Source organism: Venturia canescens, chromosome 1, assembly GCF_019457755.1.
Source record: "Venturia canescens isolate UGA chromosome 1, ASM1945775v1, whole genome shotgun sequence".
NCBI classification, from domain to species: domain Eukaryota; kingdom Metazoa; phylum Arthropoda; class Insecta; order Hymenoptera; family Ichneumonidae; genus Venturia; species Venturia canescens.
In genome coordinates, this window is record NC_057421.1 from 36,606,983 (window position 1) to 36,622,578 (window position 15,596).

A 15,596-nucleotide genomic window follows, 5' to 3' on the forward strand; every position below is an offset into this window, starting at 1 on the left:
GTACGAAACCGGAGAGAAAACGTGCTTCTGATACGAGCGTGACATCTTTGATAGCCCAAAACTTTCCGTTGTTATCACGCTACCACACCTCCTTAAAATAAATCCGATAAGCAGCTCGTCTCTTTTTTCCTGTTTGTGCGTATTTTCTCATTTTCTAGATTGTATACGCTTCGCAACTTCCAACCTATAACTTTTTGAGATACTTTCTATAAAGAAGAGGATTATAATGTCATTAAAATCGTAATGGGGAAACAAAATTTTGCAAATTTTATGGTAAATTTGGATGAATGACTTGGCATGGAGAAATTTCGTAATTTATCAGTACAATAATAAAACTTCATTTTCTTCCTATTATCTTCATTTGGGTTTCAATATTTGAAAAAATAAAATAAAAACAATGAAAGTGATTCTTTATTCACCTCGACTCAGTGTTTAAAATGCGAAGTTCTTCGGAAAAAAGTTTTTGTTTTACGTTCACGTTACTTTAACGAGCGTTTTTCGTTCTATTTTCCATATATCTTCGCAGGATTATTAGACTCACGTTATTCCCCGTCATAAATGGCGTTTTACTTTTATGATTCGCTGTAACAACAATAATGGCTTCCTTGTTATTACTGATTTTCCGGAAGTTCTGCTTCCTGGTAAAAAGTTACTGCTTTAGAAAATGGCTTTGAAACTTTGTTGAACTTGGAACTTTGCATAGCCATAAAAAAAAAAAAGAAAAACGAGTGTCGGCACATTTTTTTCGTGATCGGTATTTCATTTTCGTAACTCAGCTTCTCATACAAAATCGAAAAGTGTTCCGTTCTATAAACAACAGGCGTGCAATTTTGATTGTTTTCATTCATTCAGTATCAGAGTGAAAAGTAATCGAGTCATTTCACTCTGATGATTCGTTACAGATAATCCGACTCAATATAAATGTAGCGCGAATAAACGATCATAGATCACTCTTACCGAGTAATTTTTTGGGTAAAAACGTCTATTTTTTTATATGTGTCGGCTAGGTTTCAACATGCGTTTGTTCTTCTCATAATGCGCCTGATATTTTTTTTCATGAAGAGTAGAATATTCATGCGATGTTCGCGTTCTAACCCACGTCGTCCGATCGATTGCCATGAGCTTATTATGGTTATTTTCGCCATGGACACAGGAGCATCGGAAGATTATAGATTTTCCGCTCAGCCCGTTTTCAATGCTGCGGAAGCACGAGCGTGGAAAAATCAGTACTGAGAAATTGTCGCCAACAACTTTCGCTGACACATGTGTACCAAAGCGCTAGCTTTTAAATTGAAAAAAAAGAAATAGAACTGCAATGAGAGGAGGAAAAAGTCATCTGGGCATATCCGCACAAGCCAATGATCCGTATGGAAACATTCGGTATTGCGGTTGTATGAGCATCTATGAAAGCATCGATAAAAATAAGTTCTAATGGATTATTTAGTCGTTTGATAATTTTGGTTACAACATAAAAAATGTACATTCGCAACGACTCGCATGCATTTCCTTCACCTGCAGTCAATTTTGTACGATGTGTGAGGATTATGTTTTGCTCGACTGCACAGTTCTGAATTTTTTATTGAAGAATTGAAAACACGATAAAGGCACTCAAAATGGGTTATCAAAATTCTTCAGGTGGGGCATACTCGACTTTTCCAATGAGAACTCATTTGCTGAGCGTACATGAGACGGAAAGGGATAAACAAGCCTTTTGAGATTTTTATAAATTGCGTGCTTGGTTTTGGCCCCCCCCCCCCCCCGTTTTTATCTCGAAATAATCAGATCTCACAGGGAGCATGGAAAATTTAAGAGATAACGAAACACTCGTCGGTTCCTGTGATAAGCGTTTGCGCGACGACGTCAAATGTACACTTCTTGTGGTGTGAAATTTTAATCGCTACATGGAAATGTACCTGATCGAGTGCGATCTATAGCTCCATTTGTTAAGTGATCCATTCGAGTGCTGTGATCAATAACGACGGATATAGTCGGAGAAATGTAGTAACTTGAAGCAAAGTATGAAAAAGAGATGTATAAAAGTGCGATTCGTTAAAAAAAAAGCGCAACAAACAACCGAACTATCTATGGACATTGGTTAATTTTTGATCGTGTTATTTATCTGATCGGGTGTTCTTTTTCATTTGCTCCACTTGATTCCACTTACTTCAAATTTATTTCCCTTTTTTTACACAAAATTATTCGTTGAGAGCTAATGTCTCTTTGTGCATCAACAGTTTTCATCACGATTGTTTGGAGGCAAATCCATACAGCTCGACTATCTAATTTCTATTGTTGCTAAAATATTATAAAAAAGGAAATAGGTTATGTAAATTATACGCTGCTGTAATATTTCTCTTTCATCATATGTTGCCTCTCGGATTTTCTTAAGACATCGTTTTTTTCCAGAAAATGGAGAACCCAGACACACCGCTCACATATTTTTACATTATTATAAATATGCTCCTGCATGTATTAGTATATGAAAACGGATGCCAAATATATTTAATATTTAAATGAAATTAAAAAATATTCAATTTGGTGTGTCAGAAAAGTGAGACGGGCTTGATGGTTATATCGAATTAACGAAACCACCGTCATCTCGAAACGGGATCGACAAAATCCAATTTTAGTCAGGCCGTTATATTATATATTAATGACAAAAATTAAAGGATTAAAAAGCAATTTTGAAAAGTCGAGTGAGAAAAAACGTTGACGATTTTTTTCCTTTTTTTTCAAGTCCACGGTCTTCAAAATTTTTGTTCCAATTGCATTGTGACTTGGACCGGATAGTTTGTTTCTTTAGTTTTAATTAACCAATCGTCGCGTAAAAAATTTATAAAGGTATTTCTGAAAACTGGAAAAAACCTCCCAGCAGGCTCTGCGGCGATCTTGAAGAATTTTTTTTTATTTCATCCTTGACATGAACTTGAAAAAACATGAAAAACGGTCGATTAGTTGATTAGTTAATGATTTTTTAGAAAGTCAACAGCTAGTTTTGCATGCAACGATCATGAAATGAATAATGTTAAGTGTGCATTTTATAGCTTAATATTATACCCCGAAAAACCCTGCGAAGTTACATTTCGATCAAACGAACCGTTTCCTCGTCACAAACTGTGAAACTTAAAAAAAAATTAATGGGTCACTTTTTATTTACTCATAAACATGTCAGAACTATGATTAAGTTGAAGAAAAACTTTGAGCATTTCCCCTTTTTATCCACAAATACCGTTAAAAATGATAGAAAAAAAAAATTAAAAAAAAACGTTATGTCGAAAATTGAATTTTTTTAAGTATCCACTACCGTCAGCATCACCCAAAGAGTTTTTCGTGTCATATTTTCATTGCAAACAACGTTTCAGACGATTAAAGTGAGTAAAAATAAAAAAATTTTCAAAACTCTTGATTTTTTGTCGAAAACAATTTTTCAAACACTGTCCAATCATTTTCAGCACGATTCTCCTTTACCGTCAAATGTTTTTGATCATCATAGCTTTGAATTCAATTAAAATGGAACTTTTAATGTAATTAAAATAAAAGTAAATAACCCAAATCGCGTTTCGACTCTGATCCGTACCTGTTGAGGAGACAAATCTTTGATAGGTTGTCACATGAATTGGAACACTTGGAAAAACAGTTTTTTTCAAAATTGTCATTTTTTTCGTTGAACAAGTTTTCCTTTCTCGTTTTTTTTTCGATTTTATATCATGCCAACCCTTCAATTGTTACGAATATGTATAATAAAAATTCAAAAAAAAAAATGTCTAACCCTCTAATTTCTGCCGAATGGTTGTCGAGTGGTTTTGCACGAATGCTTACCGGGGTAATATCAACAGAATTCAAGATCCGCCTGTCCTTAGGCATATTTTTCGTATAGAAGTATCTACATTAGGCAGGGAAGCCTCATCGAGGAGTGCGCATAGCGTGAGGTTAGGCAACGATTATTATCAGAGCTCTCAATAGTCGGCTCGGACGATCGATTGTATCAATTCACAACTGAGGCAAATTCCATAGTGACTGGGTCATCGGCGATTGCCAACTTGTAAAAAATCTTGTTTCCCTCGTGTATCAGTGAATACTCGTATCAGAAAGTGAGCAATTCGAAACCTTTTTATCTTCAGTTTATGAAAAAATAATAAGAAAGAAATTTGGCAATTCTGCTTGTTGGAGTGGTAAATTGACCAAAATACTGCTCCCTCAAAAGTGTTTGCGCACGAAGGCAATTTTCGTATCGTTTCACATTTTTGTATAAGAGATTCCAGCATTGAGTCGAAGTGGAGTGCGTGAAACGACAAAATAAGCAAACATCTATGGATACATTCATATTTATTTTTATATATACAGGAAAGTCTTATGCATCGATTACGTATCCATGTTTTTGTGCTCTACCAAATACGTTAAAAAGACTGCATGAATTATTTCGAAGATCTTAATTTCGAAGTGGAAAATTTTTACCGCGCCACGTGTGACATTAAACGACAGTTAAGGCTTGAGAGTTTGATACAAGAATAGTGCACGGGTATTGGAGATCGCGCGAGATACTAACGTAGTAAGTGGAAGCGCACGTTATACTGCACGAGAATTACCCGCTCTCTGGTGGGGACTGTATCCTCGATGGTCACGTTGCTTGCCACGCGCACTCCTATATATGCACATTTATGTAGGTTACTATACCTCTCATTTGTTTTTTTACTTTTACGACGAACGGGCTCGATATTCAAATACGATTCGTATGGTCGATCCACGCTGTTCACTTGTGCTTACAGTATGCTTACATCAACCAAACTAACAATAAAAGTATAGATTAACCAGATTTCCTATGTTCGAGCGGTAGACACTTTTACATCCTGAGCTTTGTAGGCTAACAATGCCAGTTGAAACATATATTTACAACGTAATTATCACGAATTCAAAGATTCTTGTTAAAGTTTCTCTCTAAACGCGTTCAATTATTTATCATTCACCGCCTTGTAGAAAATAATATGCCATTGTTGAAAAAGTGAATGTTAATATTATTAATTGCAAACTCCAAAAATGATACTTCAACAGACACATATATATATAGAGAGAGAAGGATGAATTTAGTTCAATTTCACCACAAGGGACGTGTAGACGAAGTGAAAGTTAACGATTAATCATCGTATAACCCATGTAGATTGGTCATAATATCGGAATAGGTGTTAGCGTGTGTATTTAGTAGAAGATAGCAGATTAATTCATTTGCGGAAGATGATATTTGCGAAATTCAAAATCGTTGCAGTTTTCAATGATTTTTGTCACGGGAAATAAGATGAAAATAATGTTAGAGAAAAAAAAATATTGAATGTTGATGAGAGAGTTGGATAAACTTTTGGAGAATATGGTTGCTCTTTAAATGAGGAATGAAATCTATTTATTCGAATAGTTGATTATTTTGAATTCTCTGTAAATGCGTGTATAATCATGTGAGATGTGAATGGTCGCGATCATAAATATTTTGGTGACGATACATGACGTATATCATCGAACTACTGAAACTATAGGCGGTTGAATTGCATATGCTCTGCTCACATATGCTCTACCCGGCGTCGCGTATCGATCTCGCTACGAAGCAAAAAGTCGTATGTACAAATGTATATGAAAATCTTACGATACTTCGGTGTGCCGCCGCCTCTTTTCTCTAAATCGCTTGGACGCCCATGAGGAATGCCGAGACGTTCTGACGCGTGGACGTGTTGCATTTGACATCGGAATTCACGAGACCCTGAGAATTATGGGCACTTCGACGAGGGGTTAAAAATTTCCCCCCGATCCAATCAAGCGTCCTTCATCGACCTTTCTTGAGTCTGTACGTACACGCACTATTGCAAACTGCTTGAGCGCCCACTTGGTAAAAAGAACGGGCCATTATTCCCCGCATACGGCCAAGCCTCACTACGACGATAAAATGAGTGATGGTCTCCGCTTTCATTCTTTGTCGTTCGTTGTTACTCCGACAAAACTGGTGCATTGATATAAGGGCAACAATGATAAAAAATGCAATTCGGAAGTATCCGTTTTTTTGAATTTCAATAGTTATGAATTCACCGAATTTCAGTGAAAATGGAGAGCACTTCCGCACAGACTATTAGTAATAATCCTATTTTTTCTGGTATATATTCAATAGGTAAGGGTAATCATGCACTTTTTCCGTTTTTAATTTTTCGATTTATCGTTGAGTCTAATGCGAACCCATCGAAGGGAGTTGAAATAAGAATTTTCTCTCATCAAAGTTGGCACCCTCCTCAGTGCTGGATTCAATTTATTGTAAGCGAAACTTTGGATGCGACATTATCAAAATAATACCATTATGTGCCACTCGCAAAAAAATTCACTCAGGGGTGCATTTTTTGAGGATTGTGCATCGTATTACAGATTAAGGAGGGTGGCTACATTCGTCAAAATGATAAGAAATTGATCAAATTTGGTGATAATGTTCTTCAACATCAAGTGCGAAGACACAATTTTTTTCAAAATTTTCTTCTGCTTAGTTAGTTATCGAGTAATTACGCATTAAAGCAGATTTCTTATGCCCGGAATGTATAATGCTTATACACGTGAACTTTAGTGATCAATTACTCGATAACTGTGCAGAAGAAAAATCTTAAAAAATTTGTGTTGTCAAATTTGGCACTAAAGAATGTGTTCACCAAATTTTATTAAATTCTTATCATTTTGAAATTTTTCATGTATTTAACATGGTTTAGCATGGCAACATTGTATCGTCGCTATCCACCCTCCTTAATACAAACAGTCGCATTTTTATCATTATCCATACCAGTTCCGATCTATTTCTAGACTACTTGAGTTCATTTCTGTCCAGTAAAGTGTTTACAAACGATTTAAAGTCCTATATATATGTATATATCAATGACCAATGTAGTCTCACGTCAGTGGTGAACTTGCAGCATATATTTTCTTTTTACCACGGCCTCGCATCGCGATAAAAAGACCTAGTGATCCTGCATGTGCCTTTTTACAACCTCCTCCCACATTTTTCGTGACGTCGCACATTGTCGAGACGCCGTAGCAGTTGTTGGTTGCGCATATTCGTGGCAAAATAATAGTTCGATGGACGACAAACGATTTTCTGATAAATCGCGTGAAATATGTGAAAGCTCGTCGCATTTGTTTCTCAATTTCTTACTGTACGTCTGCTTACCGGCACTAGTCATGTGAAAGAAACGTAGGTAGTTCGTAAATTTTTACTAAAGTTTAGTAACGTGCGCATGATTATCGCCTCGTGTTTTCACTGCGATTTTTGCTCATTGTATGGATTAAATTGAGCTTCCCAAAAACTGATGCTACATTTTTATATTGATCAGTTATATTTCCAAAGTATTCTCTTGGCAAGATATAATTAATTGAAATTCCAATGGTTGGCAGCGCAATTTTAATGCCCATAGTTTACTTTACATTCCATCGAATTTTTTCGTTTTGCCTGCATATAGTTTCCACTCAAATAATTACCGCAATTCAAGTAGAGCGAGTTCATCATTTTATGTGTTAACAATCTCTTTAGATGTGATAAAGTTGCTGTGTAAAATCTATTTGCTGTCAGGAAAGTAACATGAATAAATGAAAAGTTCGAACAGTATAGGAGTCGTAGCAGCAACGGAACGGAACGGTGCATGGATGCTTCAACTTGTCTGTTCTTCATGTAAATAGGCTTCAGTGGATTTTCCTTATAAAAACTGCATCGCCAGGCGTATTAATGTCGTCTATATTTAGTACGGAAATGATAGAAAATGATAGGAAATGCTAGAATTCTGACTGCAACTATATCCTATCGTTGTATGTTCCGCTATCTTTCTCTTTCCCATAAACTTTATTTCTAAAGATTGTATAGGTGTCCCTTTGTTAGTCCCATTAGTCCTTTTGTATAACAAAACCATAAATATGTATCAAGGTGCGTCAAAGAAATTTTTTTTTCTTTTTTCTTCAAAGAACATCTTCCAATAGTTCCAGTATGATAAAATATGAAGCCTGTCCAAATTGCAGTTCTTTAAAATATTTTTTAAACCGGGGACCCTATCACTGACGACTTTTGAATTTTGCATGCTCTTTTTTGCATTTTGAATGCTCTAAAAAAGGTCTCTTGTCATTCTGTAATAAATTTGCTCTTTCGACTGTTATTCGCTGTCAAAATTGAACCGATAGTAGACTTAATTTTTGCCACTTTTCCAGTGAAACTGTTAGATTTATCAAGAGCCTCAGTAGAATCTCGGGACCAGCACATTGACAGCCCTGTCGTCTGCTGGCCCGAGGCTCTCGCCGAGACTATATTATCTCTGAATAAAGTAAATTTCGGTGGTGGGTCATAATAAATTGGAAGAACTTTTTTGAAGATCATTCGTCGTTCTCATAGAAATTATCCCATAAAAAAATTTAGATTGTCATGAAACTGATGATTCTGGAACAAGTGAAGGATGTTCTTTGAAGAGAAAAGAAAAATAAATTTCTGACGCATCCCAATATGCATACGGAAAATTAAGCGGAGTTTTGAAGGGCAAACAATATTTCGATCGGTGCTCTTGAGAGTTCGAATTTTGAAACGCTTCGACTTAATAACTTTTTTTCAAATTTTCAAGTCTGTCTTCAGTGGCTGGGATGAAAAATTGAAGATTCAAAATGTACGAACTGAACAATCATAATGGTATTTGATGTGCATTAAACCAGGACGTTGGAGATATAGTTGGGGTCGTTGACTTGTACAAACTTCTCAGTTTTGTCATTTACTCATCGTAAAATATCGTGATAACAGTCTTCATTTCCATTCTTCCAAAATTACCCATGATATATAAAAACTCACTTGAGCAATTATTACTACGAATAACTATTGTATGTCTATCAAAAAGTATGATATCTAAAAAACTATAATACCCGTGATGCATACCATATTGAGTCACACGAGGAAACATTCGATATCTGTATATATATATATAATGTATATACATATTTATAATACCGATATATATAAATAGGAGTGACATATGTCTCGCAGAGCCAACGATCTGTTGACACGCCGAGTCTGTTCTTTCAGATTTATGACGATACTCGTGACTCCTGCGTTGGCTGATTAGATAAGCCACGGACAAGTTATGTACCTGATATGGCTGGTCGGAAAATTTTCTGGAGTAAAAAGTCAAGATCCTCCACGAGCTCTTAATTCTTTTGATTATTAACCAAGTTTTCATCCTTAATTCATGCTACAGTGATTTGTTCAACATGTTTATTTTTTTTTAAAGTTGACGTTCCGGCAGAAAAGTTTTACACTTTCATGTAATTTCGAATGTTTTTTTTTTAAAACAAATAAATTTAAAGTAAAAATAAAAAGTATTGATTTTAATTCTCATGCCTGCTGCCAAGTGGAGGGCTTCATGATGTCTCAAGTGCTTTCTGTCATATATTATTTAGACAAAATTTTCTGTTTCCAGCTTGGAGGGTAGATCATGCAAAGATGAAATTTATCGGATGGGAATTGGCAGCAGCTACTGCGAGGGGAACCTCAATTTCGCTACCGCCTCCGAAGATGATGAGGTTTATACGAAGAAAAAGGTTTCCAGGGTACGTAATGATTGAGAAATATTTTTTCGATTGCACGCGGTCTACGTTTAGACACTTATTTCATCATAACTGTAGCTGACCGTACGTTGCATTTTAATCGTTCATACGAACGAAGGATTTAGATGAAGTTAGTTAGGCCATTATGTATTATTGAATATATCTCTTCGAGTCCTAGGTTTTTTCCTTCTTAATTACTCACTTTTCATCAAACCAATAACAATATTTCTAGAGACATACTTTTTAATAGCTTTAAAACCCTTAGTGTGCATCTGGGGTCAGGTTGACTCCAAAATTTTTTTCTCACATGAATAGCATTTACAGATGAGCATCTCATATAAGTAAAACTCCCAATATTAAGAAATCATTATCTCCTCTCTAAAAGTAGGGAGCATAGCCACTTCATACTCCAAAATAAATACACTTTTTGGAACGGTTGCAAAGTGGACTATTTTTCCCTTAAAGCATGGACCCTTGTCTGTAAAACTTTGTAAAGATTTTTTTCAAAACTCAAAATTTAATTTTTTACGAGAGATTTAACCGAAAAAGTGCTTTTTACGCGCACTATCAACTTTGAGCATGTTTGTGAACAATGACAAAAGATTTTTTTGGAAATCTGATTTTGCAGCCTTAAAGTTAGATTAATTAACTGCAAAAAGTGATTAAATCTTTTATTCCGAAAAGTGTATAGTTACCGAGATATTCGATGTCAAAAATGACCTGGGGTCAAAGCGACCCCATGTGCACGAAATGCCTCGCTCTAAAGATGTGCACACTAAGTGTTAAACCTATCGAGAGTAAAAAAAAAACATTTTCATTTGCTTCTGAATTGTTTAACAAACAGCTGAGAAAATATGAATTTTCTGAGAAAAGTTAATTGAAATTTTTTATTTCGGTTTCCAAATTATCTGCAAGTATCAATATGGAGGATCGTATGCTCGACGGTTATCCTTTTCAAAATACATAAGCGATTGGTATTTTTGTACCTTTACAAAATTATTATACACGTGCAGGCAGCTTATCGGAATTTATCGATCGTATAGTTCATCTCATAATCGCCTGAGGCGTATTTGGCGCCGGAGTGTACTGACGCGACTAAAATGTAGAAAATTTTTCGCATTCAGATATCGCGGTGGATCGTATATTCATATACCTACGTAAATGAGCGACACCGCTATTGTGAAATGAGAATTTCTATTTCGGGTGTACACGAATCTTCTCATTGATTTCCGCCGTGACGCGTATCCTGGCTGACAAAACTTTGGCAAACCTGCCAACTTTCATTCACGAAAATGCAAAGCCTTATAAGTAGTTTCGTTTTCGTTCGTTTTTCGTTCTTATTCACGACGAAATATATATGTATTGTTATTGAAATTGCAATACCCATCAGAGTAACATTTTCTTCAATTTTAGCATTCGAATTCTTGCTCTGATCATATTTCCGTGAATTTTATCGCTTTTTTTATTCTCGAATATTTTTCATCTGCTCAGCAAGGAAAAATATTGAAACGAAATTGAAAAATTCAGATAGACAACAAATGAAAGTTCGCCATGGTATTATATTTCTTGATGACGGTAAAAATTGAAAATTTCATGGTCCAGTGAAAAAAAGTAGCTTTATGTTTGTATAACGCGATCGATCTTTGATCCTACTTTGGCTGATCGCGTATGCAGTGCGTAAACGATGACGTAATATATAACAATAGCACGCACCTGAAATTAATCATTAAAATAAATTAATGGGAGTGAATGATTTTATTGGTTAATAAATGTAATGTGTATTCGGGGCGTATTCGCCTACAAAACTTTCTCATTTCGCCTTCATCGTGATAAAATATATTTATATCTGGAATCGATCGATAAGTTTCGGACGAAACAAGAGTATTCGATGAAAATACGATTCTCGTATACAACCGCAGCAGTAGACTCTAAATGGTTCAATTCCATGAGACATCTTACATAATTTCATTTTCACAAATGCACAATTATATGACGATGGTGCATTTTAAATAGATGGATAGAAAATGGCGAACGCCCATGAAATTTCGAGACATTGATTACGTATTCAGAGAGATCGTATAGCGATAATAAATATACTTCACAAATACTGCAGTGTTTGGTCGCTTTATTTACTACGAGAAGAAATAATTTTAGTTTTGTATTTTCATTTTGAAGAAGCTGAATCTAAAAACTCGAGCGTGCTTTCAAATATAATTTTGGTCGAACTTTGGTCCAGGAAACGTTCTCATATTTCATCTGGACCAATCCGTGTTAGAGCATTTCGAAGCCTCTGCTTCGAGTTCCGTAAGATAATCTCTCTCCGCGTAAAGATCTCATTCTGAAAAAGAACTGTCTTTTAATCTCGTTCGTTTAATTCGTAACCGCGTGTGATTTCTACATCGTGTGTCACCGACCACGTTGCAAATAATGTGTTACCGAAACGAACGTCGCCGCGTCTATAACCTGCTGCGGCTTATGTAAACTGATCGGGGAGAAGTGCGACAATCGTTTTTTCCCCTGCTGTACATCATCTCTCTCATCCTCGCTCTTTCACCGATGCATCATTAGTTATGTTGCGCGATGCTTAGTAAATCGTATCGTTATTCCTGTGCTGCTGATGAAATCAAATCGACGTTGGAAAAAAATGTGGAGGAGAGAAGTAATCTGTAAAATAATGTACAATTTGCTACTTCGTAAGTGCGATATGAAAGTTTGAAAATATTTTTTCGTGAATTATTGGAATTCATTTTGAAATAACGAATAGGCCGCATTTCATTGAGATTGGGTCGACGGAGGTGCATGAACGAATGAAACCTCCTATTCGACGGTCGATTAATCAAGCGTCGACGATACTCTTGGGCTTTGTCGGTCATGGCTCTGAATCCCAGATTGTCCATGGTCATCGTTTCATGTACTCGATTCACGTGCAAATCACGTTTAACGAAAAGGAAAAGTCACGTTTTCTTTGGACTGCTGAAATTAATTGAGAAACTCGTAAATTCAATGAACCTGTTAAAAATCAGTCTGTCCAATGAGAATGGAATGGGATTTTCATTAGACGAGTATCAAGTTATCCAAAATTTGACGATTCGTAACTTTTATACATTTATACTCACATTCAGTTTTTCATTCATACATCGCATTCCAGATTATAAGTTTCGTACGTAAACAAGTGTTCGTAACGTCCGACATATTTTTCTCCTCGCATATATTATCAAACTCGAAGACAAAGTTGCCCGTTACATGCGGAGAATCATTGTTAAGGTCCGATCTTTCAAACGTTTCATTGACTCCATATATTGTGTAATTAAAAAAAAATTAAAGTCTCGAAGTTCTTATTTAGTTGAAAGGCCACTGAATTAATCAGAATTCAAGTACAACGAAGTGCAAGGAATACATCGTTGTTTGTGGATAAAAAATAGAAATAGAAATGAATAATCTACTCGATTTTATTTTACATCGCGAGAGCGTCACTAGCATTTCAACAGCGCAGTAATACTCAAGAATACTCACGCATAGTATAAGCACTTACGAATGTATTCACAATTGGATATATATACGGATATTTAAAACCACTCAAACACTCGAGAATTCATTCGCAAACGTTTTTCCATTCGCAGTAATATTTGCAGATGTGTAATAAGCTGACATGTCTTTGAGAACACTCGAAGTACTGTACAAATGCTTGAGTATGGTGTTGCAGATGTTAACAAGCGCACGAATTTAACTTTTAGCAAGAATTTTCTCGAAAATGAATAAAAAAACAGACGAATGTGTATGCGCGTTTGCGTTTATTTAAAAACAAATACTTCGTGTATTTTTGAGACTCGTTTCATCTGTATATTGGACTGAGTTCCGATTCAATAATAATTCACATTATTAAATTTCCCATAGGTGCTAGTTTCACATTCAAGAAGATGAAAATCATTCGCTTGACGACAATAATCATAACTTGGTCTGCCAAGCATCGTGGATTTTTTATATGTTTGTTGGTCGTGCATGCATAGTCACTATAGTTGAGGCCCATGTGACTTTTATTATTCTTTCGATGAATCGGCCCCGGTGTCTCGCGTCCATTAATAAACGTATATAATACAAAGATGTTTGGTGTCGAGACCTTCTACAATTCCCCCGTTGTCTCGTATTCGTTGGTGTGACAAATATAAATTTCGTGGTCTCGCTATACCCTGCTCTGCTGTCTGCTCGATGCAATTGATATTCATCCTCGCAGTGATTTGTTTCAATAAAAGCCTTAATAAACTAAACCTCCCAGCACATGTTGACGGTTTTATTTAGAATATTTTTTCTAATCATTTCTCGTTGCGATTATGATGACAACAATTATAAGAATTTAATAACCGATCGAGAAAACAGAGTGGCCGAAAATAATGACTCGAACACCGGCGTAAAAGATTTATTTTCTCGAGGAATGAATTTCGTTAAGATATTCTTGCTTTTGTTCGGGTTAAAAAACGATGTGTGCCCGGGTATACTGTCCGTGAAACGTGTCCTTGCATACGAATGTCCTGTCGATGAATTCACTAAAAAAAAAAAGCATCGTCTTATTTTGCACTCTGTTCAGGTTTCTTTCTGGCCAATCGCGTCAACAGGCAGTGTATAGCGTGTCAATATCAATTCTTGTGTCCAAAGACCACACGTGTATATCACGACTAAATATGTACTCTTCGTGTGCTTCTTCTTTCCTTCTAATTCTTTATTCATCGTCATTTCTCACGCGATGTTCAAGCGACATCTAACGGCCTTGTACTCAAATTGGCATATGCTTCCTCCATCATTGGAAAAGAGACGCTCTGCATTTGCATCTTGGAGTCAAAGGGGCTTATTTAAAATGCAGGAGGATGAGAATTTGTGTTTCTTTTTTTTCGTCAGTCAAAAGTCGAACGAGTCAAAAATAAGTAGCAAAACTATACTCGTCGAGCATGCAGTGTTTTCCGACGCTATTTTTGCACGTTCACGTGATCGATGTCATATGTGTTCGGTTCAATATTTTTTCTGCAAATGCTCAAGGTTCGTCGGTCATATACAACACATCATTGCACAAAGCATTATTTATATCTGTTCTGTTTGAAAAAATAACGATGCATAACGTTAGTCGGACGTTTTAACTTTCGCACAGAAATACAGTAAAATAGTATTTTTCGACGTAAGTGGATCAATACGCTTTGGGGAAAGCTAATTTTACACGGAAGCAGTTGATATTATTAGCCGTATCAATGAGACGTTATAGAACTTGGAAACGAAAATCAATTCGAGCTTGTCCTGGACGAAAATAACGTGTGTGTTTCAAATGTATGAATGATCATAGTAGCGAATGAGTCAAACGACAATTTTAGCCGTTGTCATTTGCCGAAAAACGTCACAGGGATGTTGAACGTTGGTGGATTTAAGCGGGTCTCGCGATGCTACTTTAAAATAGATGTTTTTCGGGAATAGTTTAGCGTATGGTAAAAAACGGGACAAGAGATGCGGGAGAGAAAGACTGTACCGTTCTCGTATGAAACGGTCGTGGAAATTTCTGAAAAACGTCAACGGCGGCAGGGGGGAAAAATATATGTTTTTCCTGACGTCAGATTTCAGTTCAAGATACCACCGAACTCGAATATGCTTCACCGGGATTTTTGTTTTCAATCGGAATGAAACGTTGATTTTTCTGTCGAATGACAGAGTACCCAGCACGTATATATCCGAGTCGCATTTGAAACTACGCGCTACGAACAAAATGTTTTTCAAACATTGTCGTTCGATCTTATTTTCCGAGGAAGAATATTTGACGATTGAATAATTGGGCCATTTTATGAACAAAGGAATTCATTACGACGATTTTTTGAAATTTTGCTTTTCTCGCGGATCAATCTCGTGAATTATATTTTCTCGGAGTCATACACCGACCAAATTCTTCGATTGTTATTATGCTGGTGTCCACATGTTCTTTTCAATTCACATCTACCATTTTCGCTTCCTCATAGAGGAAGCTATGTGACGATAAAATTTTT

The 15,596-nt window shown here is 36.0% G+C and overlaps 1 protein-coding gene across 4 annotated transcripts in view; it reads left to right on the plus strand.

Annotated features, from left to right (window-relative positions):
• Positions 1-15,596, plus strand: part of LOC122413195 (transcription factor cwo-like) — a 34,685-nt gene that overhangs the window by 9,486 nt on the left and 9,603 nt on the right. For all 4 annotated transcript variants that reach the window (XM_043423401.1, XM_043423368.1, XM_043423375.1 and 1 more), the window contains one exon: positions 9,456-9,585. In XM_043423401.1, coding sequence (XP_043279336.1) covers positions 9,493-9,585 — 93 coding nt within the window. In that variant the 5' untranslated portion in view covers positions 9,456-9,492. The remainder of the gene's footprint in view (positions 1-9,455; positions 9,586-15,596) is intronic.